Genomic DNA, 13,729 nt, shown 5'->3' on the forward strand with positions numbered 1-13,729 from the left:
CGGCTGTGCCTCGTGGGCCCAGAGCAAGTTCAGAAAATGGCTTCGGTCTCCAGAGACAGCAGTGTTGCCAGGGAACTTCTCCCCAGTGTCACCAGTGACCTGGAGGGGGGATGCGGAAGAAGACAGCCCTAGACTGTGAGGTCAGTGCCTGAGGGACAGCCCTCAGAGGATGGCGGGGGGCCCTCCGTTCTCTAAATAATGCACAGGGGTTTCCGGGGCTCGAGTCCCTTAGCAGCCTGAGCTGTGAGCAGTCCAGGGCTACTTGTCACAGGCCAGACAGATCTACTAATGTCCACTGACATCCTGCCCTCACTTCTCACAGCAAGTCTTGTTTTTTTATTCATATTGCTGGGGTACCATGTTGTGGGGTAGGTGTTGAAAGATGAGGCCTGTTGTCCCTTTGACGCCTGCAGCCCAACGGCAGGGCTTCCCGAATATCTGGACCTTCCACCCAGCAAGGAGCAGAGCGCCACCCCCAGTCCACTCACACCCAAGCCCCACAGGTACCAAATAGTGATAAGCCAGGACAAAAGTCGTCAGGGAAACCATTTTAATGCTAGGAAACGTTTTCACCAACTGCCCTGGGAAGCTGTAGGGCACAGGTGGCAAACACAAGGTCTGCAGGCCGAATCCAGCCCTCCACCTTGTTTTATCCGGCCCGGCACCTTGTTTCTACCCCATGGCAGCACCGAGCTCCTTGCCCGTAGGTACGGAGTAGTTACATTTATACGGTCCTAAAACTGGCCCTTTGAAGGCAACCGCTTGGCAATGTGGCCCCTGGTAAACATGAGTCTGACGCCCCTGCTGAAGGATGTAAGGCCCCAGAGCAGAACCCTGCCCCCAATTCTGCTCAGCAAGGGGATGTGTGTGGTTCTTAGGCCACTGGGAAGCCATAGTGCCACTGACAAGATGACATGTTCCCCTACCGAGCAGTACCTGCTCCTGCCCTTAGGAAGGGCAGGTTGGGCGCATCCCGTTTGTGTGTCGAGTCTTGTAGTTTTCACACACAGTCTTGTTCTGCTCTAACTAGGGTCCTGTGATGTGCAGGTGTTTCACTGATGGGGGACCTGGGGCTCAGAGGGGCCAAGTGTCTTGGCCAGGTCACATGGCCAGTAAGTTACAAAGTTGAGGTCCAAACCCAGGCTACCTCAAGAGCTACTTTGTGCTTAAACAGGGACCCAGTCCAAAGCAAGGAGAGTTTGTTCTTTTTGTTGGTAAATATTTGCACTGATTTATGAAGTTTCCTTGGGAAAGAAAGTAATAAATACACAGTTATAAACTCTTAAAGCAACGTTCCTTCCAGCTTTTGGCCTGGAAAGGGATGGGTTCGTGGGGAGGGGAGGAGAATCATCCAGGGACAGTGATTGTTAGCGGGACTGGGTTTCGACAAGTCGGACTGTGCCTGACTTAGAGTTTCTGACTTTCCGATAGTACAAAAGTGAATGCACACGTCCAGTGGAAACCGTACTTGAAATCTGAGTTTTGGTCTTTCCGGGGCTGGTGAAATGTGGTGAGATGCTCTGCCATGATGCGGCGGCCGCGAGCTGCGGATCCGGGCCAGCCTCGGGTTCAGGCGGGCCGGCCGGGTGCCCTGCAGTGCGTTGTCACCAGCACTTTTCGGATGCTGTGTTTTGTTTTCTCATCCCACCCGTCTATGTCTCCTGCTGAGAAGAGAGCATTCTTGAGGTGAAACCCAAGGTAATTGCCCGACTGTAAGCTAAGTATTCTGAGCACGTGTGAGGTAGGCTAGGCTAAACTCTGACGTTCAGTTGGTTCGATGTATTAAATGCATTTTCCACTTAAAATACTTGCAACTTAATGGGTTTATTGGGACATAACCCCATCTTAAGACAGGTAGCCACTTGTCCAAGAGTTCCACTGAATTCTGCCACTCTCTTTCTGCAGTGCTTTCCCGTAGAGAAAGTAACTTGGCCCGCCTCTCTTGGGCACTCTGGTTCTAAGCTGGGGGGATCTGTCCTGGGAAGAGGGTCCCAGTTGAGCACTGGTGGGCCCCAGGCCTGCAAGCACAGCGCAGTTAAGTCTCAGAGGGGATTTCTCCAGCCGGTCTGCCACAGAGAGAACCGCTTCTGTGAGTGCTACCCAAGCCACGCATGCAGAGAAGTGGCAGCCAGTGCAGCCTACGCCGAGCTGGAGCGCTGGGCCGGGGCCCAGGACCCACCTCGCAACCTTTGGAGTGGCCGCGGGCGTTCAGCCCTGTGTCGTGCGTTCACACTCCTCAGTTTGGGGTGGGGATGCCAATACACACTATGTAACACGTGCCCTCCTCCAGTGTACTGTCACAGAGCCCACACCCTGCCCGGAGCAGGGCGGGACACTGAAGTAATTCAGATGTAAGGGTCAGATTTATATTCGTGTGGAAAAGTGACACATCACTCAGTCTGAGCCCTTGGATTCAAATTCCAGCTGATGGCAGGATAGGAACCTGCGTCCCTGCCTGGAATTCAAGCATGCTGACGTGACCTTTGTGTCCCAGGACTCGAGCAGCCTGCTCTCCAGCCCCTGTGCGCAGTCTGGCCGGCTGCAGACCCGCACTGCATGCAGCACCAGTAGACTGACAAATCCCTGCAGGTTGGAGCCGGTGAGGAGAAGGCCTGAGATGAAGGAAGGAGCACACAGGGCAGCCCCACATCCTTGCGTTCTCTGTCTCCTCCCGCGGAGCAAGAGAACTGGCTGGCAGAGCCCCGGCCCAGCCAGGGCTCTGAGGTCCTGAGGCAGCAGGATGAGGTTATTAAGAGGCATGTCCAGGTGGGTGAATAAGGAGGCTGCCGGCCAGGGATCTTGACTCCCAGGCAGTTTCCACAACAGAAGTCTTCCTCAATGCCAGTTTCTTGGGCTTGCCTTTGTTCTTTCCTGCCTGACCTCTTGCCAGCCTGTAAACCAAGCTGAAGCGGGATGGGGAAAGGAGAAAACATATAGCCGTGTGAAGCGTGTCTTCTGCTTAGCTGGGGTCTGGCTGCATGTGTCAGCGTCTCCACCTGAGTACCTGCTTCTGCTTCCAGGGTATGTTGGGGATGGATGCACAGCTTCCAGCTCCCAGAGTCTCATTTTTCTTGAGCAGTTGTCCAAGAGGGGCTGGCGGCAGAACCCTGAGGGGCCAGGCGGGCAGTCCCGGCCCTGAGAGAGGTAGAGGGGGCCCAACAACTTGAACTTCCTGCTAAAGTCCGCTTTCTAGGCTTCGGCATAAAAGTCTCTCTTTCCTTCTGAAGTCGGGTAGGAAAACACTCCCATCACGGAAGTTTGGAACCACGCCGAAGCCCATGCATTCAGCTGGCCTCAGCTGGCCAGCGCTTCATCCAGCCATCCATCAGAGTCCAACAGTTGGTAGGTTTGATTCGTTTTTACAGAACTTGTAAGTCGCTTAAGACAATCGACCTTGAGCTTTTCCTCCGTTAGAGAGAAGCGCTGCCCATGGTGAAAAGAAACCAGAGGGCCCGGGCTTCTTTTTGTCAATGGTAGACCGTCAGTGCTGGCACAAACCTCCAGCACCGGAGAAACAGGCCCGCGGAGGGGAGGGACTGACCCACCATCTTGAGGGACTTGGAGCAGAGCCAGGGCCCTGCATCCCTAACCCCAAGTTAACCATTTGGTCCTTTATGAAAATGAATATTTAAAACACTGCCAAATTACCACAGTCCATAATTGGTAGGCCTCATTCCCAGGGACTCTGCCCCAAAGTCTGTGTTCTGTTTTCTAACTACAGTCTAAATCGCTTAAAAAATTGAAAAGCCATAATGTTCCATTCAGAATGCAGTCCCGTTAGGGTACAGGCTCCACTGCGTGGCCTAAAATTAATCGCGTTTATCAGCTGCATAAAGGATGTTGTAGTGGGCAGTTTTATAGAGCAGGTAAACAGAAGGGGTGGCGGCCTCGGGGAACACGTGGTGGTTCAGGGCCGTGTCCGTCTCGTCCACATGCTCCACCTGCAGGGCGATGTTCAGGGCCTGAGACAGGGCCGTGATCTGGATGTGGTCACACTCCGTGGCCATCGGCTCCACTTCCTGCAAAGGCCAAAATGAAAAAAAAAAACGGTTTAGGAAGGAGGCCTGGCAGAGGGCCAGTGGGAATTCCAACCCTGGCTTTCGTGGTCCTGGGTCAAAGCGTGTCGGCCACTTAGCGTCTCTTGATGGCGGCCATGCAGGAATAGGCCGGAGCTGCATCTCATGAGAAGTGCCCAGTGTTTAAATGAGGGGTTAATACCGTACATGGTAAACAAAACACATCCTCAGGCAAATGTGACTCCTTAATTATGTCATGGTCTAGTCCAAAGCCCCTTTTCTCAGATGGGAAGTCTGAGGCTGAGAGAGAGAATTGACTTGCCCAAAGCCACACAGTGCAGGCAGTTCAAGTAGGGTGCGTCTCACTGGCTTATCTGTGCCCTTTGAATTGCAAATACAGAGCCCTGCCCAAAGCCCCCAGCCAGGATGCTGGTGCTCAAGTCTCCCAAGGAGAGGAGGGAGCAGAGCCCAGGGCTGGGGCCCAGTCCCCGAAGCCCGAGGCCTCGAGGACCTACGTGAGTGCAGAAGTCCTTGATGTCCATCTCCTCGTCGAGGAAGTGCTGGAAGAAGTCCGAGTGGTTCTTGATGAAGGCCGAGGTGAGCAGGCGCAGGAACTGCACGATTCTGTCGGAGGCAGTCTGGTCGTTGAACACGGTCAGCAGGCTGGACACGGAGCCGTCCTTCTCCACCAGTTCCAGCACACTGTAAAACTGGCCCCCGCAGGTCAGCCAGGGCGGGCACAGGCCAGGCCCGCACTGCCCCACCCAGGGCTCCCTCTGCTGAGTTTTCACTTCTAAATCTCCAAGTCAAGGTACCAAAATCAATCCATCTGAGATCCCCCAAAGCTAAGTCACAGGTTAGAAATGAGTGAAGTGGCCCAGAGTCATGTCCGGTGAACTGCAGTTGGGGTCTCCCTCCCCCACTGTCGGGCTGAGATGCTTATTTAGAGAGAACAGAGAGGTCCCCCCTCACCTTCATTAATGGGGTCGGGGTGGGCTGGAGAGGAAATAGGAAGGAGGCTGGGCAGGAGTTTCCAGCCTGAGAGATCCCCTAAGGAGGCACCCCCTCCCAGGAGGAGGGCAGGGCCCTGGGCCCCCATGTCTCTACAAGCAGGGGGCAATCTCAGTCCTTCCCCAGCAGCGAGAAGGAGGGGCGGGGTGGAGCGCAGAGCTGTGGCTGTGAGGGAGCGCCAGCAGCGCCCACTCCTGTCCGCACTGCCAGCGTGGAGGGCCCCGGTCCTCAGCCGGTCCTCAGCCGTGGTGCCCAGGGTAACTCACAGCATTGAAGAAGTTTCGGAACTTGTGCTCCTCGAAGCCGGCGGCCAGGAGGTCGTTGGGGGTCTGCAGCACACGCTCTTTGAACCTGAGGGATAGACTGGTGCTTACTGGGAAATGCTGGGGAGCACTGCCGTGACTGTCAGCAGTCAGGCACTCTCACCAGCTGTCCCCGGCACAGTGAGAAGGTGGATGTCACTAACAGGGAGGAGGTCCTGCCTCTCACTACATGTCCACATGGGCCACGCTGGGACTTGTCCGCACGGTGCATGAACCCAGGATGTGGGTATTCCAACAGTTCCGCAGAGAAAGGAGTGAGGTAATCAGCACCCGCTTGAGACAAAGGTCTCCTGGCTCTGTCCCTCCTTCCTGTCCCTGTGGCTTGTCACCATCTCTGGCCTAGGCCATGCCTAGCCTGTGCTTGCTCCTGGTTCCTTCCATGCAGGGACCCCCGAGTGGCCTGCCACAGCCCTCTCCCTCAGCACCCGTGCCCAGGAAGGGTCCCTGCCTAGCTTGCCAGCCTCATCTCGTCCAGCCACAGAGCCCCTCCCACCCCAGGGCCACCAGCCACTCACATTTGCCCTCTCCCCACCCACAGCCAGGGAGCGGGGGTTTGTCTGCACTCACAAGAACTAGTTGTTAAATTCTCACGAATTCAGCCAGCCAGGTTTGAAACAGCCATTATTTAAAAATCAAGTTATGTAAACTTGAAATTATATGAAATCTGGTTTGGCCAGGGCAGGTGGCGGTGGTGCTGTGCTGGGGGTCAGGGTCTGCTGGGTTGCTCTCAGGCCTTGGGCCCCGCTGTGCAGTGTGGGCCGTGCGGGTGCTGTGAGGATCTGTGGTCGCTGTCCCCATGAGGTGACAGTATGAACAGCTCTGCTCCCCCTCGCCCAGCTCTCCTGCCCCCACCCCTGAACCTCCACAGCATCCCACACCGTTCCTCACCAATGACTCCCGCCCCCACTGTGCCAGGTACTGGGGACACCACAATATACAAGACACGGGGGACAAACACCCAGGCCAGGACTCATGCCCCCACGATGTAAGGGAGGAGGAGTGTGGCACTGCGACTCTCAGTTGACACCAGCTTCAGTGTGACCTTGGGCAGGTCATTCAACCTTTCTGAAGCTCAGTTTACTCTACTGGAAAGCAGGGGTAACACCAGCCTCGCTCATCCCGCTGCCAGGGTTGCAGGCCCGCCTGGGTGGCGCACAGACATTTCAGACTAGGAACCCCCAATTTGGAGCTCCGACCTCCCCAACCTCTGCAGCAAGTGGCACCAAGCCCACACCATGAGGGAACGCTGCTGGCACTGACTCCACAGGTACTTGGAGTCTGACCGCCTCTCCTCAGGGTCTCTCCCTGAGCACCTCCCTGCTGCTTCCAGGCTGCGCCCGCCCAGTACAAACATTTAAGGTCCTTATGGAGGCCCACAAGGCCCCACATGACCTGCCCCTGGACAACCTGGCCACCTCCCCTGCCCGATTTTTTCCCACACACATCACCATTCACCCCATCAAACACTCCCGATGAACTGTCTATCGAGTTAGATGTGAGCCTTGAGGCAGGGAGGGTGCTCCGTGTGCTGTTCACCGCTGCATCCCCAGCGCTCCAGCAGGGTCCTGTGGGCCCCTCGTTGGGTGAGGCTGCAGGGAGGGCAGGGGTGAAGGGGAACAGAGCCGGCAGGGCTGGGACAGAGACACAGGGGTGAGCCTTGCTGGCATTGCCATGCTGAATAAAGATAACCTCCGGAACTGCAACATTATCCAAATTTCACTGATGGGGAAACAGGCTCAGAGAGGTCAGGTCACTTGCCCAAGGTCACACAGCAAGTAAGCAAGAGAGTGAGGTCTCACCTCAGAGCCCAGGGCCTCTGCATGTCACAGTTCTGGGGGACACAGCTGGTGGGGAGACCCATTCACTGTGTGGCCTCTTACCTGCAGGGCTGCAGGGAGGTGGGGGTGGGGAGTGACTTAAGATAGCTCACTCTCCATCAAAAGGGGCCCAGCCAGTCTGTCATTCAGGAAATGATATAAATGACTTATTCAAAATAAAGAACAGGTGGCTTAATTTCTATCTGCCTTGAGGTAATCTATATTAAGCATAGGAGATGATGGCCTTAACCTAGCAGTTCTCAACCAGGCTTGACAGCCCCCCCCAACCCCTGCACCCCCCCTCCCCCAGGAGTACCTGGCAATGTCTGGAGATACTTTGGTTATCATGGCTCCCAGCAGCCAGTCAGTGGAAGCAAGGGATGCTACTAACCGTCCTACAAGCACAGGCCAGAGGACAGCCCCAGGACAACAGCTCAAGATGTCAGCAGCACCACCATTGAGAAACCTGCCTTAGCAAAGGAGTTCTGACAGCAGGCTCCTCAGACCAGGCCCCGAGTGCTCAGTGACTGTTAGGTCATTAGTGCTTTCCCCAGCTGCCTGGCTGCCCCTCCTCCAACACGGCAGGCAGCTGGGCACTGCCGAACATCAGCCGCGCTGCCAGGCAGCCCTCCAGCTCGCTCCCAGGGTTAAGCAGTCTGTGCCAAGGAAAAACCCTTAGGGAAACTCGGCACCGACATAACAGAGAACGTGGCCCCCGAGTCAGGGAGCCCACCCTCTACCCACTCACTTGAGGATTTCTCTGCTCTTCCCCAGCAGAGATTCCAGGTAGGAATAGCCCAGGGCCCGGTAGAAGCAGTTTCCGTCTCCCTTGGTCTTGCGGACTGCAGTGAACATTTTGCTGAGTTCCTGTGGGGAGATCAGGACATGTGGGCAGTGTCTGCAGCAACACACCTCCTACTGTGTCCCATCAGGACCGAGCCCCCACCCCCCCAGGTAACACCAGCTCCCCTACAGCCTGCCTGGCCCTTCACTGCTTCCCGACTCTCATTCATCCCGCAAATAGAAACTGAGCCAGTCGCTGTGCCCAGCCCCCAGGGGGTGACTGGGGGCCCCAACCCTGCCCTCAGGCTCTCTATGGTCTGGGGGGGTGCAGACAGAAGATCTCGGCAGGAGGACAGTGGGAGTACGGGGCAGGCACTAGGGGTGGCCAGGAGCAATGGCTTTCACCCCGGGCTTCAGAAGAGGAGCAGGAGGGCTGGGCACGGTGGGGGTGGACAGCATAAGTGGAGGCGGAGGCCGGTTCCGGGTGGCTGCGTGGTGGGCGGGGGCTGCAGAGCCAGCTAGAAGGGCCTTCTCAAACTTAGGAAGCAGACTGGCCTGTCCTTCAAATATGCCTCAAAAGGTGAGGTCCCCCCATGACACCCCTTTTTTGCACCCCCCACTGTCAGTCTCCCTCTGAAATGGCCTGGAGTCCCCGTCGCTGCCTCCCTCACGAGGCTTCAGTTCTGGCAGCAGAGCTGGTTTCCAAGAGGCGGTGGAGTCCCCTTCTCATCACGGATGAGAGGGCTCGGAGCTGATGGGCCCACTGAGACAGGCCGGCAGGGAAGGACAAGGACGCCCCAGGGGACACGAGAGTCAGTGTGCTGCCCCGTCCTTGGTCCTGCCCTGGAGACAGTCCTTCCAGGGCCCTGGGGAAGCAGCCGCCTGCTTCCCCAGGGCCCTGTTCTGTGAGCTGTGCTTGCTCCGCTCTGGCAGACTCCGGCAGCCCTGCTGGAGCGGGCTCTCCCTCCAGGGTGGGACCAGTGCAGTGATCGGTACGGGGGAAGTGGCCAGGCTGCCCAACCAAACCCCAGCTTGCTTACGCACTAGCTGTGGGACCGTGGGCCTGCTATTTAACTTCCGTGCCTCAGCTCCCTCAGCTGTAAACATGGGTAATGAAAGTACTGACCTTCAATGTTGCAGTGAGGTTTCAGTGAGAATACTGAAACACTTAGGATAGTGCCTCACTTAACATTTTTTTTCTTTTTTTGCAAGGTAAGGATTTCTCACTAAGGCAAATGCCCAACACCAAAATATTCTGGGAGCCCTTTAATTTGCCCAGGACCTGGTTCAAATGCCTTTTAGCCTTCGAACTGGCACCGTCTCTTCTGCTCCTGACTCCAGTGTCTAATCTAGGACCCTCTCCTTCTGACCCTCTGCCTCACCTGGATTTTCCTCTGGTAAATCCTGTTTTCAGGGTGATCCCGGAGAATTGATAGAATGTCACATTTTTCTGATATTAGGTTGAAAGTTGTTTCACTCTAAAAGGCAAAGAAGCAACGCTGTGACAATTTCAACAGCAACTGATGGGCCTTCATCACGTACAAAGCCTCCGAACTGCCAGTTGCCCGACACAGTGACCGTTAGCTCTCCCCGAAAGGCACACATGGTGTGACGAGGACCCTGCCCACCACGTTCCCTGGGCAGGGAGCCAGGTCGGCCCCATCATGGAGAGGGACCATCCTGTCACTGCCGAACCAGTTCATTTTATANGTGATCCCGGAGAATTGATAGAATGTCACATTTTTCTGATATTAGGTTGAAAGTTGTTTCACTCTAAAAGACAAAGAAGCAACGCTGTGACAATTTCAACAGCAACTGATGGGCCTTCATCACGTACAAAGCCTCCGAACTGCCAGTTGTCCGACACAGTGACCGTTAGCTCTCCCCGAAAGGCACACATGGTGTGACGAGGACCCTGCCCACCACGTTCCCTGGGCAGGGAGCCAGGTCGGCCCCATCATGGAGAGGGACCATCCTGTCACTGCCGAACCAGTTCATTTTATAGAATACAATGCCTCAAACCTAGTGGGCCTTCATGCTGGAGTGTGACATGTCCCTTTGTCTCCTCTGTCCTTCCCGTCTTACTCATACATTCCTTCTTAAATCCAACAATTCTAACACATGCAGTCTGCGCCAGCCTCATGCTAGAAACGCGGAAGCAGTAACACCGGGCCAGAGGCACCACCTACTGGTGGAAGTTCGCATTGCAGCCCAGCTCGGAGTCTAGGTCAATTCCACCCCAGAGGGATTAGCCTCCTGGCCCAGAGTCCTGGCCTCTAGGGAGCTGGGAAGTCATCTGGTGCAGGAAATAGATCTGTCTGAATAGCCAACCCCCCACAGTCCATGTCTCTGGCTCATGTTTTTCCCCCGCAAGACTTGGGGCTCGGACAGGTAGGAGATGCACCTGGGCCTCCAACCCACCCCAGGAACAGCTCTGATCACAGCACAAAAATAATGTAATTGAATTGGTGTTAAAGCCACTGGTAGTTAACAGTTTAAAATAGAGGGCCCTGGTACCTGCACACGACCCAAGGAGACAATCTCACATATTTCTGCAAATGGAAAATTGTTTTGACAGCTGCCTCCGACCATGAGAGCCTTCCAGGGCAGCCTCTCGGTCTCCTGACTGGACATGACTTCAGCCAAGGCCACCTCGCTCACCAGGGAGCCTTTTTTTTAATCCTCACCCAGGGGCATTTTTCCACCTTTGGTTTTAGAGAGAGAGGCAGGTAAAAGGAAGGGAGAAAGGGAAACATCGATGCCAGAGAAGCACCAATTTAACTGCCTCCCATACTCACCCAGACAAGGACCAGGCAGGACCAGGGACTGACCTGCAATCTAGGCTTGTGCCCTGACCGGGAATCGAACCCACAACCTTTTGGTTACAGGATGACGCTCCTACCAACTGAGGCACACCGGCCAGGGCTCACAGTGGACTCTTTGATGTTACAAAACCCTTTCCATCTGGACAAATGTGTCTGTTTTTTGGATGACTAGATTTCTGTACAGCTCAGCACCAGAAGCACTAAGTGACTTCCAGGGTTACCCCGGTCTCCACACCAGTCAGACTCCAAACTGCTACCCGACAACTGGCTCCTGTGGCCCTGACTCCTGCACCCAGCATCCGGGACGAAGAGAGGGACTACAACTAAGAAAGGGCATTTCTGGGGGCCTGGATTCCCCTACCCACTGAAGTGTCCAAAGCCACAGGGGCCTCCCTTGGCACAGGACGGCTTGTCAAACCCTCTGAGACCTTCTGTTCACCTGGCTGATTCCCCAGGGCCCAGTGCAGGGCCTGGATCTGAGCAAGGGATGAGACGTTTGTTGAGTGGAAGAATAAAGGCTACCTCCCTCCTGCACCCACGCACCTTCCAGGAATAGGCTCCACCTGGCCCTTGCACACGCCTCATTGTCACTACCTGATGGCTCCTCAACAGCCAGACCCCAGGCTCACGCGTCTGCCTATAAACCACCAATATGCCCTTGGTGACTCTGTGAGCACCCTCCAGCCCAGGCTCTGAGGTGCTGGCAGGCCTCCCACAGGCCCCCAGGGCCCCTGCGGGCAATGCCAGTGCTGGGCCAGCCCAACCTCCTTCTGAGGCTACTCTGCAGGGCTACCCTGGGCTGTGAGTCACCTCATTAAACAGGCCCAGCTGTCCCGAAGCCACTCTCGTGGCTGGCCTGACCTCCAGCTACCGACTCCTTCTTGGTAGAGGTCAGAGCCTCCAGCCTCACCCATCAGCAGGGCAGGGCCCAGAACCTTGCCACTGTCCCCTTCCAGAAGGTCCCTGCCACTTCCAGAGCTCCCAGGGGCTCTGGCCCTGGCCTTGCCTGCCTGGGGCTAGGGTGTCCAGAGTGGGCTGGTTCAGGGACTGAAAAGAAATGCCCTTCCAAATGTCTACTTGAGGGTATGATGTATAATATACAAATATGTGGCATGATCAAAACATTTCTACTGAGGTGAGTAATCAAAAGTATTTGGAGGCCAAGGATTTAGGAAAGCCCCAGGGCCCCAAGTGAGTTTCCTCTTGCTGCTGTGACAAATGAGGACAGCTCAGGAACTGGAAACCACGTGGATTTACCATCACCTTGTGATTCTGGAGGCTCCAGGGGAGAACCCACTCCTTGCCTTTCTCAGGTTCCAGAGGCTGCCTGCAGTCCTTGGCTCATGGTCCCTCCTTCCTTCCATCATCATGGCTCCTTCTCACCCCGACCCTCCTGCCATCCCCCTTTTAAAGACCCCAGTGACTGCAACACTGGCCCACCTGGGCAATTCAGGGTCTCTCCCCACCTCAAGACCCTTAACTTCATTGCAACTGCAAAGTCTATTGCTTGTGAGGTACCCTAGTTACAGGTCCTGGGGATTAGGATGGGGACCTCTTTGGGGGATTATTACTTAGCCCACCATCCAAACGCCCCTTCTCTGCTGTCCAGTTCAGAAAACAGGGAAGACGCTGTACCTGGGTCTCCATATGCCTTGGGTCACAGTCATTGGCTGGCCTCACAGAGACCCTGAACTCAGACACTGGCCTCCTTTCATTTGATGCCTGAATTCGCACAGCATCCTACTGATGGACCCTCAGAACTTATCTCTGGCTCTGACCTCTCCCTGGATAACTGGCTTCAAACAGCCACCAGCCACTGGCAAGTCTGACCAGCACCCTGGAATTACTGTGCCCCTAACTGCTGTCCCATTCCACCCCTGCCTCCCTCCTAGGTGCCCCCAGCTCCCCCAAGGGTCCCCCCAGCCAGCAGGGTTTATACCAGAAGCCCAGGAGTCTTCTCTCCCCTCCTTTTCCCCCATCAGCTCTGCTCCTGAGTCGAACCTAAGCTGCCACCAACTCCAACCACCCCCCGCCCAGAGGCTGCCACAGGGTCCCCAACTGACTCCTGGTTTCTACTCCTGTCACCACTGTTAAGCAGCCAGGGCAGGTGCTTAACGTGTAAGCCCGCCGACAGCACACCCTGCCTCCGCAACCCCCAGTGGCTTCCCTTGACCTGGGGAGGGCAGCCCCCCAGGTCCTACACCACCTGGCCTTGCTCACCTCACTCTGCCTGAGCTCCAGCCACATGACCCTCTGTGTGTTCCTTTGACAGGACACACACATTCCCACCTCAGCGTCTGCACCTGCTCTTGCTGCTGCCTCTTCACATGACTCGGGTGACGTCACCTCCTTGGAGAGGCCTTCCCTGACCACCCCACCTCTACCCCCTTGACTTGTCTTACTGCTTCTGGGCATTCTCTGGCATGCAGCTTCCCTCCCTGACTTGCATACTGTCTGTCTCCTCCACTAGAATGTCAACTCTGTAAGGGGATTCAGTCATGTCCGCCTGTCATGATCGATCCCCAATGCCTGGCACCCAGTAATGCTCCAAAGCAGCATGCTGAGCGGATAACTGAGTGGATGGACCAGCTGGACTCAGTCTGCAGCCTGGCCACCGCCAGCCCTGCGTTCACTCCTTTGCCAGAGAGATCATCAATCAACCATCTCTTGCCCAAAGTCAGTATGCTTCTCCGCATCAGCAGAATACAACCCTACCCCACAGCGTGGCATGTGACGCCCCTCAGCACAGGCTGACCCCACCAACTTTTTAGACTCCACTCTCCTGTCCCCCTCCCAGCTCCCCACACTCACGCAGGCCACCACCTTTTCCTAGAACATCCCATTCTTAATCAGATTTTCAGGCCTCCGAGCGTGCTATCCCACCCTGCCTGGAATGCACCCTTCTGGTGGTCCTTCCTGAAGGACACACCTTTCCACACCAGTTTCAAAGCCCT

At 55.8% G+C, this 13,729-nt stretch overlaps 1 protein-coding gene across 1 annotated transcript; it reads right to left on the reverse strand.

Moving 5' to 3' along the window:
* Nucleotides 1–746: 746 nt before the first annotated feature.
* On the reverse strand, nucleotides 747–9,555 carry OTUB2 (OTU deubiquitinase, ubiquitin aldehyde binding 2). The gene is made up of 6 exons (XM_037031315.1): nucleotides 9,493–9,555; nucleotides 9,333–9,428; nucleotides 7,916–8,034; nucleotides 5,294–5,378; nucleotides 4,532–4,726; nucleotides 747–4,019 (listed from the first exon to the last, which is right to left on the reverse strand). The coding sequence occupies exons 1-6, from the start codon at nucleotides 9,553–9,555 to the stop codon at nucleotides 3,810–3,812; spliced, it is 768 nt and encodes a 255-aa protein (XP_036887210.1). The 3' UTR covers nucleotides 747–3,809.
* Between the last annotated feature and the right edge of the window lie 4,174 nt (nucleotides 9,556–13,729).

The sequence above is a fragment of the Sturnira hondurensis genome, unplaced genomic scaffold, assembly GCF_014824575.4.
Source record: "Sturnira hondurensis isolate 20B ecotype Veracruz unplaced genomic scaffold, ASM1482457v3 Scaffold0021143, whole genome shotgun sequence".
NCBI classification, from domain to species: Eukaryota; Metazoa; Chordata; class Mammalia; order Chiroptera; family Phyllostomidae; genus Sturnira; species Sturnira hondurensis.

Bases quoted from the DNA above. Each gene is read 5' to 3' on its own strand.
- OTUB2 (XM_037031315.1), bottom strand. From the start codon at position 9,555: ATGTGTGCCTTTCGGGGAGAGCTAACGGTCACTGTGTCGGGCAACTGG. The intron at 9,429-9,492 runs GTACGTGATGAA...TTTGCCTTTTAG, and splicing joins ACTGGCAGTTCGGAGGCTTT to AGTGAAACAACTTTCAACCT. The intron at 5,379-7,915 runs GTGAGTGGGTAG...TCTATCCCTCAG, and splicing joins AAGAGCAGAGAAATCCTCAA to GTTCAAAGAGCGTGTGCTGC.